This window comes from Oncorhynchus masou, chromosome 5 (assembly GCF_036934945.1).
Source record: "Oncorhynchus masou masou isolate Uvic2021 chromosome 5, UVic_Omas_1.1, whole genome shotgun sequence".
Lineage (NCBI taxonomy): Eukaryota > Metazoa > Chordata > Actinopteri > Salmoniformes > Salmonidae > Oncorhynchus > Oncorhynchus masou.
The window spans coordinates 38,285,517-38,308,080 of NC_088216.1; the positions used below are offsets into that span (position 1 = coordinate 38,285,517).

General features: G+C 39.5%; 1 protein-coding gene across 1 annotated transcript; it reads right to left on the minus strand.

Moving 5' to 3' along the window:
• Nucleotides 1-951: 951 nt before the first annotated feature.
• Nucleotides 952-15,265, minus strand: LOC135526734 (phospholipid transfer protein-like). The gene is made up of 16 exons (XM_064955355.1): nt 15,101-15,265; nt 14,151-14,271; nt 13,790-13,889; nt 12,552-12,680; nt 9,813-9,968; nt 9,424-9,487; nt 9,032-9,095; nt 8,808-8,899; nt 8,267-8,443; nt 7,795-7,854; nt 7,523-7,687; nt 6,857-6,924; nt 6,683-6,725; nt 2,477-2,540; nt 2,256-2,332; nt 952-1,900 (listed from the first exon to the last, which is right to left on the minus strand). Exons 2-16 carry the CDS (start codon nt 14,260-14,262, stop codon nt 1,805-1,807), a joined length of 1,467 nt encoding a protein of 488 aa, XP_064811427.1. The 5' UTR covers nt 14,263-14,271; nt 15,101-15,265; the 3' UTR covers nt 952-1,804.
• Between the last annotated feature and the right edge of the window lie 7,299 nt (nt 15,266-22,564).

The window sequence follows — 22,564 nt, forward strand, 5'->3', positions numbered from 1 at the left end:
TGCCTATGCCGCACGGCCATCGTCTTCCATATATTTATATGTACATATTTTTATTCATGGCTTTACACGTGTGTGCGTATAAGGTAGTTGTTGTGAAATTGTTAGATTACTTGTTAGATATTACTGCACGGTCGGAACTAGAAGCACAAGCATTTCACTACTTACATTAACATCTGCTAACCATGTGGTTTTGACCAATAACATTTGATTTGATTTGAAGTGTTTCGTTCGCCTGATCCCAGATCTGTTTATGCCATTTTGTCAACCATAGGAGTTGGCTGTCTGTACTGCACCAACTGATCTGGGACCAGGGATAGAGTTTTGTTGTCCGAGTTTTGTATGGTGTCTGCTTTGGGTGTTTGATCATGCTGTGATAAGACATGCTGCTGTACCCTGCCAGATGAAATTTAAGTATAAAGGCCATTGTGTGATTAGATATTTGTAGATGGGAGAAATACGATCAAGATTTTTCATTCACCATCGCATTGATTTCAGCTTCTTGCATTTGTTGATTGTATATATTCAGTGTTCGATGGTACACAAGGCAATGGTGTGGTTCATCCACTATGGGGTGAATCCTAACTTGCTCTTAAGTAAAAAATGTTGTTCGTCTCCCATTGACATCAATGCATAACTACGTGGAAATTCAACTTAAGTGGAAGTTAGGCTTTGGCCTTAAGTAATTGCCTTAAATAACATTCTATGTACTCAAAGTGATCTGTTCACTGTCAGAAATGGTGTTTTGAGAAAGAACAAATGCTTCTAGATGTACAGTAATTAAATTATATAATAATAAACTGCAGTTATGTGCCTCATCACAGAAATTAATACTTGGAACCACTTTGATAAAACGGGAGTGTGTCAATGCTTCAGCTGTATTCACATTGATTCTGTCATGATTTTATAATAAAACTGTTCTTTACCAATAATTCAGGTGAGGGATTTGTCAGAGATTACAAGAAAATGTTGTTTTTGTCTGTTTATGAATTTTGGGATTGATTTATTAAACACATTGTCATACTGAATGTTGTTCGGTTAGGCCCTAGTTACACATGTAAGGAAAGCCTTTCAATCTTTGAATAGTCTTTGCAGGTATGAAGCCATATTTACAAAACTACATTTTTTTTGTTAACATTCCTTAAACATTTCATTTCACATATTGTACATTTTATTTTTCACCAGCTAGCTCTCCATTTGACTAATGGTAAAGTAAAGAAGGCTTTTTTTTTAGAAACACTTTTTAAATTAGTTTTAAGTTTAGCATATATTATACAGTTAAGCATTTTCATTTTTAAAAGGATGGTGGAGAGCACACAATTAATTCCTGACATTAGCATGGGCATTGACATGACCATGGGCAATTCTTACGACACAAGGTCAGATATTGTTTTGAGTAGTACACTCACATACAGTATGTGCCCTTCTGAGGCAAGAATATTGATGATTTATCTCTATAGACTATTAAAAAATTAGGCAACTATAAAAGTATCTTTAGAGCACTTTTCAAAATAGCAATAAATAGGAAAAAAATACTAAAGTTGTGGTATTATTATTGTGATCTTTCTACATAAGCATGATTTGTATTGTCCATTTTGCTCTCATATGTATTGGACAGATTGCAGCCTAGCTTATTATTTTGGATTCTTAAAAGATTTTGAATCCACATGGTTTGGTGAAATTGTTACAGTAGAGTCTGCTCCATGTTGTAGATAAGGCATGTGCCCTTGAGGACATAGAAACACAGGATTGGATGGGTGTTTATCTAAGATATCTATCCTTGGTTATTGCTGGTGGATAATTCTCTTTAGATGGCGTTCTCGGCATCAGCCTGGATTTTCCTCTCGATCATCTCCCTTAGGCCCTTGCTGAAATGTAGGTTTGCCCCAATGATGAGGTAACCCTGAAAGGTCAAGTGAAAGGTGAGAAAAGCTGATTTAGCTGCGGTTCATCAACAGGGCCACATTCAGAAGGCAAACGTTATGTAACGTACTGCATAGAAATAAGAATAGAGCTGAAGTGATTAATTTTTCAATATGGCATAGAGGTGTTCTACATAATATTTCTATCTGAACATTCCTCGATGTTGTGCCCTGCTGATTGGCCAAGATGTCAAGATGATGTTGTAGGAGGTTATGATTGTCATTAATAATTTTGGACATTTGCCACTCAGATAATACTGAACAAGCTAGAATTTGATTAATATATCAAATGTGTTGTTCTCGCATAGTAGAAGTAACAGAAGCCTTGAGACTTACGTTACGATACTCCACCACTTCCTCTATGAAGTCCATACCATCTGCAAGAGGGATAGCGACTCCTCTCTTGGTCCAGTCTGAAATTGAATTACGGATGAAGGATTAAAAATACAAGGTCAACAATTTTGAAAAAACATGTTTTTGTTATCTGAGTTACATGTTTCATGTACATAGAGTTTTTATTGTGGGGTTAAACTGGTCTGCTTTAAAATGATACTCACTATTGATTATGGGTACTATTGAGATCTGCAGCATAGTCTTGAGGGGGACTTGTAAGGGAATAAGCTATAGAGACAGAACAAAGAGACATTTTTATTTATTTAAATAGGCAAGCCAGTTAAGAACAAATTCTTATTTACAGTGACGGCCTACCCGGGCCAACCCCTAACCCGGACAACGCTGGGCCAATTGTGCGCCGCCCTATGGGACTCCCAATCATGGCCATTTGTAATACAGCCTGGAAACAAACCAGGTTCTGTAGTGATGCCTCTAGCACTGAGATACAGTGCCTTAGACCACTGCGCCACTCGGGAGCCCATATCTGTAAAATATTACTGTAAGGGTTAATGGTAGGGGAGACTGTGGATGGTTCTCTCACAGGTTGGTTGTCAAACGTGTATTTTTAGATTAGATCATCCACCTGGTCAATTCATGTCTTCATCACAAAGATGAGGGGAATTTTTAAAATGTTTTTCAAAGGTGAAATTAAAAAGGTCTTTGTTAATGTAATAACATATGTTTACAGGACTTCAGAAAGGTGTTGAACCCATAGCTATACATACAGTGCCTTGCAAAAGTATTCACCCCCTATTTTGTTGCATTACAACCTGTAATTTAAATGGATTTTTATTTGTATTTCATGTAATGGACATACACAGAATAGTCAAAATTGGTGAAGTGAAAGAAAAAAAATTACTTGTTTCAAAAGAAATAAACAAAAAAGTGGTGTGTGCATATGTATTCACCCCCTATGCTATGAAGCCCCTAAATAAGATTTTGTGCAACCAAACAAGGTTATAAAAAAAACATCAGAAACTTTGAACATCCCATGGAGCACCATTAAATCCATTATTAAAAAATTGAAAGAATATGGCACCACAACAAACCTGCAAAGAGAGGGCTGCTCGCCAAAACTCACAGACCAGGCAAGGAGGGCATTAATCAGAGAGGCAGCAAAGACACCAAAGATAACCCTGAAGGAGCTGCAAAGCTCCACAGCGGAGGATGGAATATCTGTCCATAGGACCACTTTAAGCCGTACACTCCACATAGCTGGGCTTTATGAAAGAGTGGCCAGAAAAAAAGCCATTGCTTAATGAAAAAAATAAGCAAACACATTTGGTGTTCATCAAAAGGCATGTGAGAGATTCCCCAAACATATGGAAGAAGGTATTCATGTCAGATAAGACTACTATTGAGCTTTTTGGACATCAAGGAAAATGCTATGTCTGGTGCAAACCCAACACCTCTCACCACCCCGAGAACACCACAGTGAAGCATGGTGGTGGCAGCATCACGCTGTGGGGATTTTTTTCCATCTGCAGGGACTGGAGATCTTCCAGAGATTTGAGACTGGGATGGGAGGTTCACCTTCCAGCAGGACAATGACCCTACACATACTGCTAAAGCAAGACTTGCGTGATTTAAGGGGAAACATTTCAATGTATTGGAATGGCCTAGTCAAAGCCCAGACCTCAATCCAATTGAGACTCTGTGGCATGACTTAAAGATTACTGTACACCAGTGGAACCCATCCGACTTGAAGGAGCTGGATCAGCTTTGCCTTGAAGAATGGACAAATATCCCAGTGGCTAGATGTGCCAAACTTATAGAGACATACCCCAAGAGACTTGCAGCTGTAAATGCTGCAAAAGGTGACTGTACAAGGTTTGACTTTGGGGGGGGGGAATAGTTATGCATGCTCAAATGTGAAGTTTTTTTGTCTTATTTCTTGTATGTTTCACTTTTTATTTTATTTTTCATCTTCAAGATGTGTAAATCAAATGATTACAACCCCCCCAAAAATCTATTTTAATTACAGATTGTAAGGCAACATAATAAGAAAAATGCAAAGGGGGGTGAATACTTTCACAAGCCACTGTATGTTACAGAGATCAATAGAACACAGACCGCGGGGTAAAGTGCAACGACGGTGTCATTGGCGGCCATTAAAATAATCTGATCAAACCAAGTGGATATTCGTAAAATACGTCATAATTTATGTGTTCTAACAGGCCCACAATGTCATTACTAAAATCTTATTTGGATATATTTGGCTGTTTTCACTGAATAATATTTAGAAGTTGTCCTTTTCAGAATTAGAAAACAAATCTAAATGCTAACTCCAGTTCAATTAAACTGATAGCATAGCAAGCAACTTAGAGTAGTGAGTTCAAACATTTTCTCGTACTAGTCCCCGTGGGAAACAAACCCACAACTCTGGCATTGCAAGCACCATTATCTACCAACTGAGCCACACGGGACCAACGTGTTGGGGTTGATAACTATTCAAGGATATACTCGGAGTTGTACCACAATATTGTGTGAAATAAACAAACAATAGCCTAAATGTAGAAACATTTTTATGGGCAGCAATGGAAAGATTCTGAATCTTTCTCCCACGGGCTGCCCACGGGGGGATGTGTGTGTGGCATTTCCATTGTTTTGGTCAAATTCCATTTACCACATCACCCATAGACATAGTTACACAGTAAATCAAGGAGAGTTGACATCACAGGGTAAATAAATGTAGAGTTCAATTGACTACTGGAGTTATCTTAACCCTCAACAGAGTGATATGCTGCCTGGAGTTAATGTTGATACGTGGAGTTGATTGGGACTGAGTGCTTTTAACTCCATTAAGAGTAACCAGATACAGCAAAGATGGTGGATTAAATGAAGACTCAGGCTGTTTACCATTGAAAAGAATGGTCAGTTCCTGTCTACTTAAGGGGTGGCTCTCCCATATACACCAATGTGATAGCAGCTGAGTCTGGGCTACTTAGTTCATTGACTTCCATTGAAACAGAAAAATATGGGAGTGTCATTGTCATATTTCCCAGCATGCTCTGTTGCAGGGTGATTTCTAGAATTGTTTGTTTCAATATCGGTGTTTTCACAGTTAGAAAAATGTCTTATGCTAGACATTGATATGTAACATACATTTTCCTAAACTCTAATCTCTAAGTGGTTAGCTTTATTGACTCAGTTAATGACAAGCAGTGGTGGGAAAAGTACCCAAATGTCATACTTGAGTAAAAGTGAAGATACCTTAATAGAAAATGACTCAAGTAAAAGTGAAATTAAAAGTAAAATACTACTTGAGTAAAAGTGAAATTATTTGTTTTTAAATATACTTAAGTATGCTGTTTTGTTTATTCCATGTGTAACTCTGTGTTGTTGTATTTGTCGAATTGCTACGCTTTATCTTGGCCAGGTCGCAGTTGCAAATGTGAACTTGTTCTCAACTAGCCTACCTGGTTAAATAAAGGTGGGAAAAAAAGTAAATGTAATTGATAAAATGTACTTAAGTATCAAAAGAAAGTATAAAAAAATAATTCCTTATATGAAGCAAACCAGATTTACTTGTTTTTAAAATTTACGGATAGCCAGGGGCACACTCCAACACTCAGACATAATTTACAAATGAACCATTTGTGTTTAGTGAATCTGCCAGATCAGGTAGTAGGGATGACCAGGGGTGTTCTCTTAATAAGTTTGTGGTGAATAGGACCATTTTCCTGTCCTGGTAAGCATTCAAAACGTAACAAGTACTTTCGGGTGGCAGGGAAAATGTATGGAGTAAAAAGTACATTATTTTATTCTGGAATGTAGTGTGCTAATGAAGAAAACAACATCTTTCTTCAGACCAATACTAAATCATGGTCCAACTATGTCACCTATCAAAGCTAGAGAGACAAACCATGGCATGCCGGAAGGCCTTTTTTCATCTGATTATGACTGCTGCACAGATGTCCAAAGTTTCATTTCTGAGTTATATTATTCCTACAAAGAGTTTTATTCCTCAATGTTCTCTGAGAACATGTGCTTTCCTCAGAACCACTTCAAGGGTAGGTCTATATGCCATAAGAGATCCCCAAAGGGATCCGTAAGTTTATCCAAATGAAAACGGGATGATTCTGACATGGAAATGCCGGTCAAATGATACACATTTTGATTCTGGACAGAGATCAAGCAATGTTCTCTGAATTAACTAATTTATAAATCCACTTGAAATTAAATATTTGTCATTATGCTTCTTTACTTTTCTCTTGTGGAAACAGGTGTTGTTTCATTGGTTTTCATTATTAGTCTTGATTTGGGTTAAGGCATTAGGTTGAATGTAGTGCAAGTGAAATTTTATAGGGTCATAATTGTTAGAAGGCAAGAGAGAGAGAGAGAGAGAGAGAGAGAGCGCAGAATCTTACCGCCAGTGATTCCAAAGCAGACTGGTTGGAGTAGATTTTAAACCTGTCAATAACAACAGAATACACTTAATGAATTTGCATGTGATGCTACTGTGATATTGTGTGTGTATGTGTTGAGGTGTGTTTGTATGTGTATGTATGAGTGCGTGAGTGTGCGAGTACATGCATGCCTACCTCCTCAAGTCTGCGTGAACAGCCAGTCTCTTGCCCTTCATGGACACCTTGGCATTGAATTTGGCCTCCTGCAAGGAACAGAAAGATAAACTTTATCAGTGCGCTGGTCTCTACACTTTTCCTTCCTGCTTACCTTGAGGAAATCACTGATCTGACATGGTTAAACTAGTGAGAGCAATGGGTGGAAACCACATTTTCACCCATCCTCTGACTTACAGATCAGTGATTACCTCAATGAAAGGAAGAAAGCTCTTTTTTTTGTGAACAATCTTTTTTATTTGATCATGTCAAAGGCAATACAATCGATAAAAAACAACACCATTTTCCCATCTTTTTTAACAACACCCATACCAAACATACCCCTGGCGGCCCCAACCTCTGTCAACACATAATATAAAGGAGCAAAAACATACAGATCAAATAAAAACCACAAACACTCAAGTGAAATTAAAAAGTACACACAATGAGACTGTTTACCAATATATCACCACCAAGAAAGCATTAGGATGAACGCATTTGAAACAATATCTATCCTTCCTTTCTCAGCTCCTACAGAGCCAATCCTTAGCCTAACTATCAACTATTCTCATGGTTGTTCTTTTTTGATAAAAAAATCAGTAGCTATTAAATGTAGAACATGAGAAGACAAGACGTCTTCTTTCTCACCATGGTCATGCTGCTGAGCTGAACAGGCGCCTTGCCGGGCGGTAGCACCATCACCGTGACGATGGCAGTGATGGCCACGGTGACCCCGGAGGTCTTGATGGTTGTCTTGGGGGCAGAGTTCAACTCCAGTTGCAGGGAGATAGGGTATTCCACCAGGGCTGGGTTCTGAGAGAGACGCACACACACAGGAGTGGGTGAGTGGAATGCAAAAGTGGAATTCAATGTATTGACCCTATTTGTGGGGGCATCACAATCCCGACATACATACTCACAATCATCATAATGATGCCAAAATATGTTGTCCTAAGGAGCATCTCCAGATCCTTTGGCATCTGAAAACATACAGTATTCAATTGCTTGTATTAGAAATTACTATATTCATGTCATACTACTACTAGAACAATATTGGTATGCAGTGAAAAAAATAACAACTTTTGCATCTGATTTATGTATGCAGACTCCTTTGTCACTAGTATATATCTTCAGCCTAATGATTGGGCAGATCACCTCATTATGTAAAGAGGTGCAGAACCAAGCATGTCTCAGCTGCTTATTAAAATCTGTGTCAACAGGTTTGGTAGCACCTCTGATGCAGACTCCAATTCTTAAAGGCTATAACAGACAGTATGGAATAATTTACACCTCGAAGCTAAGAATTACTTGCATCATGTCATGTGTAGGCTAAAATGCAGGGGAGAGAGTACGGTTGCAAGACATAATGGGGGACTCAGGCCTCATACTTACGTGCTCGTTGGCGATATTCATTTGGAATATGCCAGCTTTATAATAGGAGTACAACCCACTGTCAAAGAAGTACTCGGACAGAGCCAGGTACACCATGCGGTCGTACTCTCTCACAATTGGGTTGATGGCAGAGTTCACCAAGGTGTTGCTCTCGTTCCCGAGCTCAAAGAACATGCCCTGTGTGGCACAGTAAAGAGTGAGGAAGATACAATACTGTAGAGATGAGAGTGAGATACAAAAATAAGTAACACTTTATTTTAGGCATAACTACATAAAGGCTTCATAAAAAAAATCATCATCTATAAGCAGTTTGATTATGTCAACAACTGCATGTTGATAATTGCAGTATGAGTGACATTACTGTGACTTAACAAAAAATATCACTTCACTGTTGTATGTAGTGAATGCATAATGTATGTTTCTGGATGTGTTATGAAGTGCTTATGTATGTAGCTTTCAAATAATATGTTGCCCAAACATACATACATAATATATACACGGTTTGAGACTAATGCACAGCAAGCTAGACTATCTCACTCACCCTGAAATCCATGTCAAGACTCCTTGAAGTCACCACGGGGTCACTGAGGAGGGAGTAGTCGATCCCCACATAGTTGTCTACTTCTGTTCGCACTGTATGGGTCCAAATTAAAACAAATACAATTATATTTTCTGTGTGGAATACAAAAACTTGTTTTTGTTTTTTAAATGTTAGTTTTGTTATATAACCAATCTCTCAAGGCATTTTCCAAAGAACTATCTTACCTGGAATTGTCTCCAACAAAATGTTGATTAGAGCCAAACCAGCGTGGTTCATGACAGGGCAGATCTATGAAGAGAACAGACAAATGTTAAAGGAACTGTCCAGTGCCCCATATTTCAATGAAATATAGCCTATAATTAATTACAATATGAGTGAAATAGATGTTCTTCCAAAAATTATAATTCAGTATGTTAAAAAGTAGCTTTTATGTCTACCCCTACTTGCCCTGTTCATTCAGAGCAGAGCAATGTGGGCTTAACACAGTCATCATAAATATTTATGACAAGTAAAACAGCTGATTTGCCAGCTCAGCCAATGAAGATTTCATCAGACGTGTTGATATGTTGTAAGTGTAACCAGTGTTCTAGAATGAAATTAACTGATCTGTCAGCACCTGCTGGTTCAGAAGGAAGCGCATTCCTGTAGTCAAAAAAGTCGCCAGGAAGTCATACACCCTCCTGCAAATCAGTAAACCAGAGTGGTAAATTATTGAATTTCACCCACTCATGTTAAAAAATCCAAAAGCTGAAAAATGCTCCAATATTGCTTATAGTCACATTATACTGAAATTAGTCTCCATTGCACACAGAATTAACATTTAAAAAACTCTTTGTCAAGCGAGACCTGACTCAGGATCAGTGTTGTTTTTTAAATCATAATGAATAAGATTATTATAGACAGGGAGGATCTTAGATCAGCACACCTACTCTGAGACACTTGATACGTGGTCCCTGGACAAGAAAGCAGCTCAAGTATATAAAAAAGACTATCAACAGGATTTACCCCAAGGTGCCAGTGAACTTAATTTTCATTTTGGCAATAGAGGCATCGCAGGTGATGTTGGAGATCTTGAGGCGTCCCAACTCATCTCTGGTCGTGTGCAGGACAGTGTGGATGTTCACACCTTCTGCAGAGGCATTGATGGCTCCGGTGTCATAGCTATGAGACCACAGAAAATACATATTTTCAGACCACCATCATACATACTCATCAACGTCCTAATCTCAACCATATAAAGTAGCATCAGAAGGTTTGAACTTCCAATACACTCTCGTTGGACATCATCTTTGAAGTTTGATGTCATCAATCTAGCGTACCACTGCATGACTGAACTCCTCAAGGCTCTACAAGATACCATTGTGAGTATTTAAACACAGGCATTATTTTATATACAAACATATTATTTTCTTGATACATTTTATTTGATTCATTTCACCTTTATTTAACCAGCTAAGTCAATTGAGAACCAATTCTCAATTAAATTAACGACATAGCCAACAGGCATAACAAGAGTGAACAGGACAACACACAATACGACAAAAAATAAAATACACTATACATGTCACGCCTTGGTCATTGTATTTTGTGTTTTCGTTATTTATTTGGTTAGGCCAGGGTGTGACATGGGTTTATGTATTGTATTTTCGTATTGGGGTTTGTAGTATTTGGGATTGCGGCTGAGTAGGGGTGTTGTATAGGCTTGGCTGCCTGAGGCGGTTCTCAATCAGAGTCAGGTGATTCTCGTTGTCTCTGATTGGGAACCGTATTTAGGTAGCCTGGTTTTCACTTTGTATTTCGTGGGTGATTGTTCCTGTCTCTGTGTTAGTGTTCACCAGACAGGCTGTATAGGTTTTTCACGTTCCGTTTGTTGTTTTTGTTATTTTCATGTATCGTCATTTGTTCTATTAAAAACATGAGTAACCAACACGCTGCATTCCGGTCCGACTCTCTTTCGACAAACGAAGAACGCCGTTACAATACAGAAATATTCACAATGGGTTAGGGCAGAAAAGTCCAAGGAAACACAGCAGACTTAATAATCAGCAGGTACATTGATCAGATAGCAGCTCAGTTCATGTTTTTGAAGAAGTGTGATGGGACAAATGTGTCAAATTTTAAGATCTTTTGCAAACCGTTCCAATCGTTGGAGGCGGAAAACTGAAATGAATGGCGGCCAAAGGAAGTGCACGCTTTGGGAATGACCAGTGTGATACAGTGTCTTTGGAAAGTTTTCATACCCCCTGACTTATTCCACATTTTATTATGTTACAGCCTGAATTCAAATGGTTAAATTGTAGTTTTTTTCTCACCCATTTACACATAATACCCCATAATGAGAAAGTGAAAACATAGAGAAGAATCTCATTTACATAAGTATTCACACCCCTGAGTCAATACTTTGTTGAATCAACTATGGCAGTGATTAGTCTTTCTGTGTAAGTCTCTAAGAGCTTTCCACACCTGGATTGTGCAACATTTGCCCATTATTCTTTTCACAACTCTTCAAGCTCTGTCAAATTGGTTGTTGATCATTGCTAGACAACCATTTTCAGGTCTTGCCATAGATTTTCAAGTATATTTAAGTTTTTTTTTAAACTACCTCAGCCGCATACACTGTCTTCTTGGTAAGCAACTTAAGTGTAGGCTTGGCCTTGTGTTTTAGGTTATTGTCCTGCTGAAAAATTTTAATTTTGAATTTATCTCCATGTGTCTAGTGGAAAGCAGACTGATCCAGGTTTTTGCTTGAAAATATGGAGAGTGGTACACAGTGACATGTTGTATTGGATTTGCCCCAAACATAACACTTTGTATTTAGGACAAAAAGTGAATTGCTTTGCCACATTTTTTGCAGTATTACTTAAGTGACTTGTTGCAAACAGGATGCATTTGGAATATTTGTATGTTGTACAGGCTTCCTTCTTTTCACTGTGCCAATTAGGTTAGTATTGTGGAGTAACTACAATGTTGTTGATCCATCCTTAGTTTTCTCCTATCACAGCCATTGGTCTCATGGTGAAATACCTAAGTGGTTTCCTTCCTCCACTGCAACTGATTTAGGCAGAACACCTGTATCTTTGTACTAACTAGGTGTATTGACACACCATACAAAGTGTAATTAATAACTTCACCATGCTCAAAGGGATATTCAATGTTTCCTTTTATTTTTATTTTTACCCATCTACCAATAGGTGCCCTTTTTTGTGAGGCTTTGGAAACTTCCCTGGTCTTTGTGGTTGAATCTATGTTTGAAAGTACCTGCTCGACTGAGGGACCTTACACATATAGTATATGATGGATACAGAGATGAGGTAGTCATTAAAATATAATGTTAAACATTATTATTGCACACAGAGTGAGTCCATGCAACTTAGTATGTGACTTGTTAAGCAAATTAACTTAACTTGCTATAACAAAGGGGTTGAATACTTATTGACTCGAGACATTTCAGCTTTTCATTTTTGATTTGTACACATTTCTAAAAACATAACTCCACTTTGACATTATGGGGTACTGTGTGAAGGCGATTGAGAAAAAAAAATGAAATTTAATCCATTTTAAATACAGGCTTTAACCAACAAACTGTGGGAAAAGTCAAGAGGTGTGAATACTTTCTAATGGCACTGTATATCTAATATCATGTTCCTATTGGTATTGGAGATGTTGAGGAGTGAGCTGAGGTAGAGGGGTGACTTAAATGCACTAGGCTAGAAATAGAGACAGTAGTGGGTAAAGAGGACTCACAATAACCAGTATAAGATGTGTCGTTGGAAGCTGAAAGCGATGGAGGAGTTCTGCACCTTGAAGAGCAGTCCTAGGCCAGGCTGGAAGGCCAGGTCAGCGTAGGTCAGGTTCAGCTCATTTATCTTCACCCTGACCCACAGGAAGGAAGAGACTCAGATCAGTGCTTGGGCTGATACTCGAAAGTCACAAGAAATCTGACTAGAAATGTACTAGAAGTTCTCTTTTGGTTGCAGAAATTCTGTAGCCTGGTTGCCAATTGGTTGAAGTTGGCCAAAACAGAAACAGTGAGTGGGTAGCAATACCCTCTACATTGGTTTACATGGGTTGATTTTCCAAGAACCCAGATGTCTAGAAGATGACATATAAAGTCAGTTTGGCTGATGGTTTAGCTCACTTCATGTAGTGAGCTAAACCATCTGTCTGGTTCACTAGACTAGAGCGTCTTTATCCCTTAAAAGAGAATGTCCAGTTGCTATACTTTATAGGTAATCTTTTAGAATTCCAGGTTCTTGACAAACCACCCAACTCAGACTCTGCTCACAGTTCCATGATACAGTGGTTCTTCCTTTAAAAGTTGCGTCATACTGCAGCACACCTTGCGGGCTGCCACAGAATTCTATGGAACATTATTTAATTGTCAGCCATTGTTACCATTAATGCTAGTTAGTGCTAGTTTAACCACCAGAGGGCATCTTTGAGAAGCATTTGATAGCCTTCAATATTGGCAAGTAGTAGAGAATGTAAAACCTTTTTTTGTAAGAACATGGTAAAAAAAGCCATTCTTGAACATGGGGTGAGACATTCTTACTAATTTCTAAATAAAGCCAGTTTGTTATGTAGAATGATTTATTTTAGTTTTTAGAGGGAGAGAAACCAAAAGCCCACCATCGCCTCATGGATCTCTCGGTCGCTGCCGGCACTGGTATCGAACCAGCATATGGAACAACGCAGTTTGCACTGCGATGTAGTGTCTTAGACTGCTACGCCACTCGGAAGGCCCCACCCACAACGTTTTTAAAGCTGATCAATTGCTTGCACAATATATCAGGGTTAATAATAGTAATAATAATACTTTATCCCCCTTCCACATGTTAAAGGTTCCAATTGATAAAGTTGTTTTATTAATTAGTATATTTGAGTTTAACCACAATATCTGTAGGCACTCAAATGAAAGGGATCTGGAGCAATTCGATGGCAGAAACCTCTGAGCAATAACGTGGGTGGATCCCAGGGCTTACTCATTGATGGTGTACTGGAAGTGGCCCTCTTTGCCCTTCATCTCTGGCATGGTGATGTTGCTCAGTTCCTCAACCACAAACTTCTGCGTCTCGTACTTCACTGAAATGCAGGTTGAAAGAGTTGAGTTTAGAGTCTAGAACTACCTAGTGAATACCTTAAGCAGACAATCCTGACATCTGAGAGGGGCTAAATGGATGACGGTGCTTTGGTAGAGAAAAATTCAGATAGTGGCAAGGCAGCAGAGATGATGTCTTGCTTTGGTCAAGACTGACCATTGAAGACTGTCTGGGACCAATGTAGACTGTTGAAAACTATTAAGATCACATGTACAAGAGCATTTTTTTGGGGTGAATTTCATACACATTTCGAGCCCCCTGTTAGTGATCCGGATCTTGCAGCCTGGCGGTTCTTCTGCTGACATGGCGGCGATTAGAGGGAACAGGAAGAGGATAGACACCATACAAGAAGCCATCACGAGTGCCTGGGTCAAAACAGAAGAGAGGGAGAGTGGATAAGTACCCAGCCACCTCAAAGCTTAAACACTAACACGTCCGACTCAACCAGGGTTGACTTCGGACCTAAAGAGCCTAAACAGAGTAAGTATTGCCTTACTTGTAGAACTACTCAATACTAGACCTCCAACCGGTCACTCTGTCATAAAATGATCCGTTTATCGTTGGTGACCAGCTTTCTGAGGTTGCTTTACTCTTCTTCGAAACTAGGGCGTCTAACATGATTCATCCAGTTCTTATGAACTTTATTGATGCTTTGTTCCATGAGACACAATATGACCCAAAAGTCAGGTCATCAAGGTTTATATCATAAAATAAATGGGTATTAATTTCAAACATAAAATGTCATATTAAAGTCAAAGGATATTTTTAAAGTCAGGTTCTGAATGCCTTTTGGAGAAACTAAGTGCACTGCATATCTCAATGTTCCTCTTACCCTTTTCCTGGTACAGTGAACAGAATCGAAAACTAAATGTAGAGACATGATTACTAGCCGCTTACAAACAGGTACACTGTACCCCTTTCATTATCAAAAAGATAGGCAATTCAGAGATACTATGGCAGTGTAGTTACAATAACAGATGTTATTGTAGGCTATTCTGTGCATTCATATTGTCAACCTTGCTTACAAATGTTTTGAAAAGAGTCCCTAGATATCATGAGCAACAGCAACGTCAATGGAGTTATTCCTTTCTTGTCCTATACACCACTCATGCCCCACCACCCCACATTCTCTCCATCACAAGTTAGAATTCAAAGACTTCTCTTCCCTGAAAAAATCCTCCACCAAAATCTTACCTCAAAGATGGAGGGTCTGTGGAAGGCCAAACAAATGAGAAAAACAAAGCGAACCCTAAATGTTTGTCTTCTTTAAGGTAGCTCCACAGTCTGAAATTCAAATTCTGCAATCTGTATCTCTGCCCTGCTGTAGCATGCACAGTTGCTGAGTAAGTGAGTCAGAGAGAGAGAGAAAGAGAGAGAAAGTGTGTATGTGCGTGTCAAAGAGTGTGTGTGTGTGTGTGTGTGTGTGTGTGTGTGTGTGTGTGTGTGTGTGTGTGTGTGTGTGTGTGTGTGTGTGTGTGTGTGTGTGTGTGTGTGTGTGTGTGTGTGTGTGTGTGTGTGTGTGTGTGTGTGTGTGTGTGTGTGTAAAGCTGCACAGCCCTTTGTCTCATTCAACAGCAGGGGCAGCAGTGATTGCTCTACTAACCCCCCATGGTGTGGAACTGAAAGGCTTGAAGGAAAGCAGGATGTCTTTTGACCCATAAGATTGACCGAACAACCAACCCCGCCAACCCCATTTAACTTAGACTCTCTACAGTCAACCCCCCCCCCTGGGAATGAAACAAATACTCAACAGTAACTCACTAACACGATCCTACACTGTTCTCAGATCATTTGCCTTATCTGGTCTTATCAGCATGTGTGTGTGGAGTGCGGGAACCGGTTAACTCAACAATTGGAGAGAACAAAACGAGATAGAGCAAAGTTCTTCAAGTGGACTCAAGGAGGTCATTGACCCCCAAGGGGGATACCTCCCCAAAGACATTTCCCATTGATTCGACAATATTTATACAATTTCCTTGCCCCTTTCTCATAATATGTACAGGGGTGAAAGATTGAGGGTTCCCAGAAGGGACTGCTTCAGTGTCTTCTGCACAACAACATTGACCACCACACAAGGATGAATGCATGTGCAGCTGTACGTGTCTCACTTCAGACATATAAACCACCAAGTGTTTAAAGCTGCAATATGTCACTTTTTGTATTTGTTTTATTGGTGGTCATCCAATGTGATGCAACAGTAACAACATTGTGCCTCTAGCCTTCCTAAGGAGAACCACTGCATTCATTGGTTTTCATTTTCCCTGTCTGGTCGGATTTTCCAGCCAGATTTTGGGGAGCACACAATGAGTGACATGTTTTCCGTCAGTGAGGAGGCAGTGTGATAGCTAGATAGCTGAGCCCGCGGCCAGCACTTGGCTAATGGCTAGAGGAAATAGCTAGCTTACAGACATGGCCGACGCGAGGGGCAGAAGACCAGCAGCAAATATTATTCCATCTAAGCCAAAGAAACAGACACATTTTGAGAGCAGACTGGCAAAAAGAGAAAGTGATAGAGAGCGGGCCAAGACGAGAATAAACCTTGGATTTGCGTTCACACAGTGGAGAGAACTAAGAGAGTTGAAGGGATTGTATTCGATTTGTTATCTGCTGAAAATGTAAGTTCTTGATCTGAATGCCCTGTCTTCAGTCAGCTGTTGTACAACACAACATTTTAAATCGTATTCCATCTTTCAGCTGAAGGAGAATCTACAATAACAAGTCTTGAAGGTGAAGTGTCTACACATTGAAAAATACACCAAAATCCCAGAACTTCAGAGAGCAGTGTTGAGAAGACTGGGCTCTCAAATTGGGGCCACCAAGGAGTATGATCCTGAGATCAGATGACCCAAGACTCCCTGAAGTGCTACCACCAATAACAGCTGAGCTGCTACAACTTCGAGGAGACGTTGCCATGCAACACAGCATGCAGTAAGCACACATTTGAGCTGGGAAGGACTGGCACCTTCCCTGTTGTCAGACTTTGTGGTTCCCGGAAGTGTGAGAACCTACAGAGCATTCAGAATTGTTGTTGAAAGAGGTGGGCTTATAACCAAACATATATATCATATAAATAAGGGACGTTTGTGGGGGCAACAATAAACCTGTGTGAGAGACAATACGTGTGCCTGTTTTATCTAGCATATAATCATGATTATTATACTTTTGTAATGGTTTTAGAATCATTTACTAAACTGTTCTCTTTTCCTGGATATCTATAGTCTTGATGGTTTACACTTACAATTTGCAGACCTACAGGTGGGTAGATATCTAGAAAAACAGATGGACTACCCTGATGTAAATACAGTAATAAAAAGTTGGTTCGATTACACAGATCAGGTCAAAAAGTTTTATTAGGGAGATAAACAAGAACACAAGGTAGTCTCTGTAACCTTCCTCAAAATAAAAAAAAATACAGTGTAAGGGAAACATTCTGATAAAGTACTGAACTGATATGAACCAGACGAAGGCAAAATTCACGCCAAAAAAATGACGGAGTATTGTTCCTAATTGGGATCCAAATAAAGAATAAAGTACAGTATAAGTGTTATCCTGTTATGTAAACATACTTGGTAATAAATCAATTGAATATTGCAGTGGTGAAATGGCAGCAGTTGTGTGTTGTAAGGAGTCTCCCTGTAATTCATGCAGGTGCACCAGCGAGGTTGTCTGGAGACCGTGGGATAGCTCTCCGGTACTCCATGATGTCAAAAATTACTCCAGGTAGATGGTACTACCATCTCGGCCAGCCCCCTCTTCTTGCAGTCGAGCAGCCCTTTCAAGGTCTTCCTGTCCAATTCTTTCTGCAGCCCTGCCTGTGCCCCTGGACGGTCTGTGGCTCTTCAAAACTGGAATCCTACAGACAAAAATATGTGCACACAACACTTATTAGGATTGTATTGTAATGTTCACTACATGTATATCCAATAAGAATTTTCATGCAGAAGAGTCGAGTATAAAACTTATACAATCAATACACATCTTCATAGTCATAGCTCTCGACAATCAAGGGGCCATTCCAGTAATGTTATTAGCCAGCTAGCAAAGGAGTCAGAGAAGGGCAAAGGACTTGGCGTGCAAAATTATTCAGCCCCCTTGAGTTAATACTTTGTAGCGCCAGCTTTTGCTGCGATTACAGCTGTAAGTCGCTTGGGGTATGTCTCTATCAGTTTTGCACATCGAGAGACTGAAATTTTTTCCCATGACTTTGCCATTCTAACACCTGGATATGTTTATTTTTGAACCATTCCATTGTAGATTTTGCTTTATGTTTTGGATCATTGTCTTGTTGGAAGACAAATCTCCGTCCCAGTCTCAGGTCTTTTGCAGACTCCATCAGGTTTTCTTCCAGAATGGTCCTGTATTTGGCTCCATCCATCTTCCCATCAATTTTAACCATATTCCCTGTCCCTGCTGAAGAAAGGCAGGCCCAAACCATGATGCTGCCACCACCATGTTTGACAGTGGGTATGGTGTGTTCAGGGTGATGCGCTGTGTTGCTTTTACGCCAAACATAACATTTTGCATTGTTGCCAAAAAGTTCAATTTTGGTTTCATCTGACCAGAGTACCTTCTTCCACATGTTTGGTGTGTCTCCCAGGTGGCTTGTGGCAAACTTTGAACGACACTTTTTATGGATATCTTTAAGAAATAGCTTTCTTCTTGCCACTCTTCCATAAAGGCCAGATTTGTGCAATATACGACTGATTGTTGTCCTATGGACAGAGTCTCCCACCTCAGCTGTAGATCTCTGCAGTTCATCCAGAGTGGTCATGGGCCTCTTGGCTGCATCTCTGATCAGTCTTCTCCTTGTATGAGCTGAAAGTTTAGAGGGACGGCCAGGTCTTGGTAGATTTGCAGTGGTCTGATACTTCCTCCATTTCAATATTATCGCTTGCACAGTGCTCCTTGGGATGCTTAAAGCTTGGGAAATCTGTTTGTATCCAAATCCGGCTTTAAACTTCTTCACAACAGTATCTCGGACCTGCCTGGTGTGTTCCTTGTTCTTCATGATGCTCTCTGCGCTTTTAACGGACCTCTGAGACTATCACAGTGCAGGTGCATTTATACGGAGACTTGATTACACACAGGTGGATTGTATTTATCATCATTAGTAATTTAGGTCAACATTGGATCATTCAGAGATCCTCACTGAACTTCTGGAGAGAGTTTGCTGCACTGAAAGTAAAGGGGCTGAATAATTTTGCACGCCCAATTTTTCAGTTTTTGATTTGTTAAAAAAGTTTGAAATATCCAATAAATGTCGTTCCATTTCATGATTGTGTCCCACTTGTTGTTGATTCTTCACAAAAAAATACAGTTTTATATCTTTATGTTTGAAGCCTGAAATGTGGCAAAAGGTCGCAAAGTTCAAGGGGGCCGAATACTTTCGCAAGGCACTGTAATATGAAGAATGATTAGTGTTTTTGTTAAGAGAGGGATGAGATTTGAGAAGCTATAAGAGATAATTATTTTCCATAACTTTGCACAGTGAGTAACCACCGCCCTGGAGTGAGGTCAGGGAGTGTGTCAGCCAGCCGGAATCACCCCTTTAGAGCAAAAAAGGTATAAATGATGGGTTTAGAAATTAACACATTCAACCGGAAAAAGCATGAAGCGGCAGCTAAAATGGTTTGAACTTTGAATTTCAACAGGAGGTGGAGATGATAAACCTCCTGGACAATCACTGGTACAACTGATTAGCTGTCCAAGTACAGTATCCTCGAAAGCGAATTTAAGTATTACGCTAGTCTCATCACCTCATTGGTGAACCATTGATTTGGCTGGCTAGCCTATCTTCAAGAGCGAATGAAAGGAAAATCAACTCTGTAGTTCTGTTCAGGACTACACAAAAAGTCACCGGATACCGGACAACTACAAAAAAGGTCAACAGTAGAAGAGCTGTTGGAACCAAATCACAACAACATTCTACTGCCAATGATTGTCTATGGAGATTGCATTTTTTATTTTAATTTTTTATTTTACCTTTATATAAGAACAAATTCTTATTTTCAATGACAGCCTCGGAACAGTGGGTTAACTGCCTGTTCAGGGGCAGAACGACAGATCTGTACCTTGTCAGCTCGGGGTTTTGAACTTGCAACCTTCCAGTTACTAGTCCAACGCTCTAACCACTAAGCTACCCTGCCGAATGGTTATGTGCTCGATTTTATACACCTGACCAACTCTTCTCTATTTTTTTTACAAATGATTTTCCACTTGTCTTACAAGACTCTAAAATGACTAAGTAGGCTGATGTTTGCACACTCTAAACATCAGCACCAACAGCCAGTGAGCTCACTGAGACTTTTAGCAATGACTTGCAGTCAGTGTAAGAATTGGTAATTAATAATAAACTGGTCTTAAATACAGTTAAAGTCGGAAGTTTACATACACTTAGGTTGGAGTCATTAAAACTTGTTTTTCAACCACTCCACAAATTTCTTGTTAACAAACTACAGTTTTGGCAAGTCAGTTAGGACATCTACTTTGTGAATGACACAAGTAATTTTTCAAATAATTGTTTACAGACAGATTATTTCACTTAGAATTCTCTGTATCACAATTCCAATCGGTCAGGTTACATACAGTAAGTTGACTGGCACAGCTTGGAAAATTCCAGAAAATTATGTAATAGCTTTAGAAGCTTCTAATCAACTAACTGACGTAATTTGAGTAAATTGGAGGTGTACCTGTGGACGTATTTCAAGACCTACCTTCAAACTCAGTGCCCATTTACTTGACATCATGAGAAAGTCAAAAGAAAGAAGAAAGAAAGAATTGGAGACCTCCACAAGTCTGGGAGCAATTTCCAAATGCCTGAAGGTACCACATTCATCTGTACAAACAAAAGTACGCAAGTATAAACACCATGGGACCACGCAGCCATCAGATCAATTCCAGAACAACAGCAAATGACCTTGTGAAGATGCTGGAGGAAACAGGTACAAAAGTATCTATATCCACAGTAAAACGAGTCCTACATCAACATAACCTGAAAGGCCGCTCAGCAAGGAAGGAAGAAGCCACTGCTCCAAAACCGATATAAAAAAGCCAGACTACAGTTTGCAACTGCACATGGGGACAAAGATTCTATTTTTTGGAGAAATGTCCTCTGGTCTGATGAAACAAATATAGAACTATTTAGCCATAATGACCATCGTTATGTTTGGAGGGACAAGGGGGAGGCTTGCAAGCCGAAGAACACCATCCCAACCGTGAGGCACATGGGTGACAGAATCATGTTGTGGGAGTGCTTTGCTGAAGGAGGGACTGGTGCACTTCCCAAAATAGATTGCATCATGAAGTAGGAAAATGATGTGGATATTTGAAGCAACATCTCAAGACATCAGTCAGGAAGTTAAAGCTTGGTCGCAAATGGGTCTTCCAAATGGACAATGACCCCAAGCATACATCCAAAGTTGAGGCAAAATGTCTTATGGACAACAAAGACAAGGCATTGGAGTGGCCATCACAAAGCCCTGACCTCAATCCTATCGAAAATTTGTGGGAAGAACTGAAAAAGCTTGTGCGAGCAAGGTGGCCTATAAACTTGACTCAGTTACACCAGCTTTGTCAGGAGGAATGGGCTAAAATTCACCCAACTTATTGTGGGAAGCTTGTGGAAGGCTACCCAAAACGTTTCACCCAAGTTAAACAATTTAAAGGCAATGCTACCAAATACTAATTGAGTGTATGTAAACTTCTGACTTCAACTCTAGATCTAAAACCAAAAGCTTTGTATTCGGTTCAAAGCATTCTCTTAGACCTAAACCTTACCTGGAGTTGTGTATAAATGGTGTGACCATTGAACAAGTTGAAGAAGCTGAACTCCTAGGAGTAACATTGGATGGTCAGTTATCATGGTCAAGTCATATTGACAAAGTTGTTGTGAAGATGGGGAGAGGTTCAGTATGTCTATTATAAAAATATGTTCTGCGTTTTTGACACCAAGAACAACTGTACTCGTTGTTCAGGTTTTGATATTGTCCCATCTTGATTACTGTCCGGTAATATGGTCAGGTACAGCAAAGAAAGACCTAGCAAAGCTGCAGCTGGCTCAAAAAAGCAGCACGCTTTGGCCTTAACTGCACACACACAGAACCAACATCAACAACATGCATGATAGTCTTTCGTGGTGGAGGGTTGAGGAGAAATTGATTACTTCTATTCTGGTAATTTTAAGAAACATTTGTGTTAAAAATGCCTAACAAACTTGTATAATCTAGTTCCATGAACTTTAAACAGACATACATACATACCCCACTAGAAATGGCACTATGGGTTTCTTCACACTACCAAATCAAAAACAGATTTAATGCGTGGCTCAGTTATGTATAGAGCCATATCATCGTGGAATGCTCTGCCACCAGAGGTTACTCAGGCAAAAAGCAAGTTTAGCTTTAATTAAAAACTAGACACAATGTTTTTTTATCACAGCACCTCTCCTCTTTCTACATACAGTATCTAATTTAAATGTACTGCATATACGAATGTGGATACAGTGGGGCAAAAAAGTATTTAGTCAGCCACCAATTGTGCAAGTTCTCCCACTTAAAAAGATGAGAGAGGCCTGTAATTTTCATCATAGGTACACTTCAACTATGACAGACAAAATGAGAAAAAAATCCAGAAAACCACATTGTAGGATTTTTAATTAAT

Excerpts from the sequence above, each read along its gene's own strand:
- LOC135526734 (XM_064955355.1), bottom strand. The coding sequence starts at position 14,262 with ATGGCTTCTTGTATGGTGTCTATCCTCTTCCTGTTCCCTCTAATCGCC. Across the intron at positions 9,969-12,551 it reads CACATCTTATACTGGTTATT|CTATGACACCGGAGCCATCA; the intron begins GTGAGTCCTCTT and ends GTGGTCTCATAG. Across the intron at positions 8,444-8,807 it reads GTCTTGACATGGATTTCAGG|GGCATGTTCTTTGAGCTCGG; the intron begins GTGAGTGAGATA and ends TGTGCCACACAG.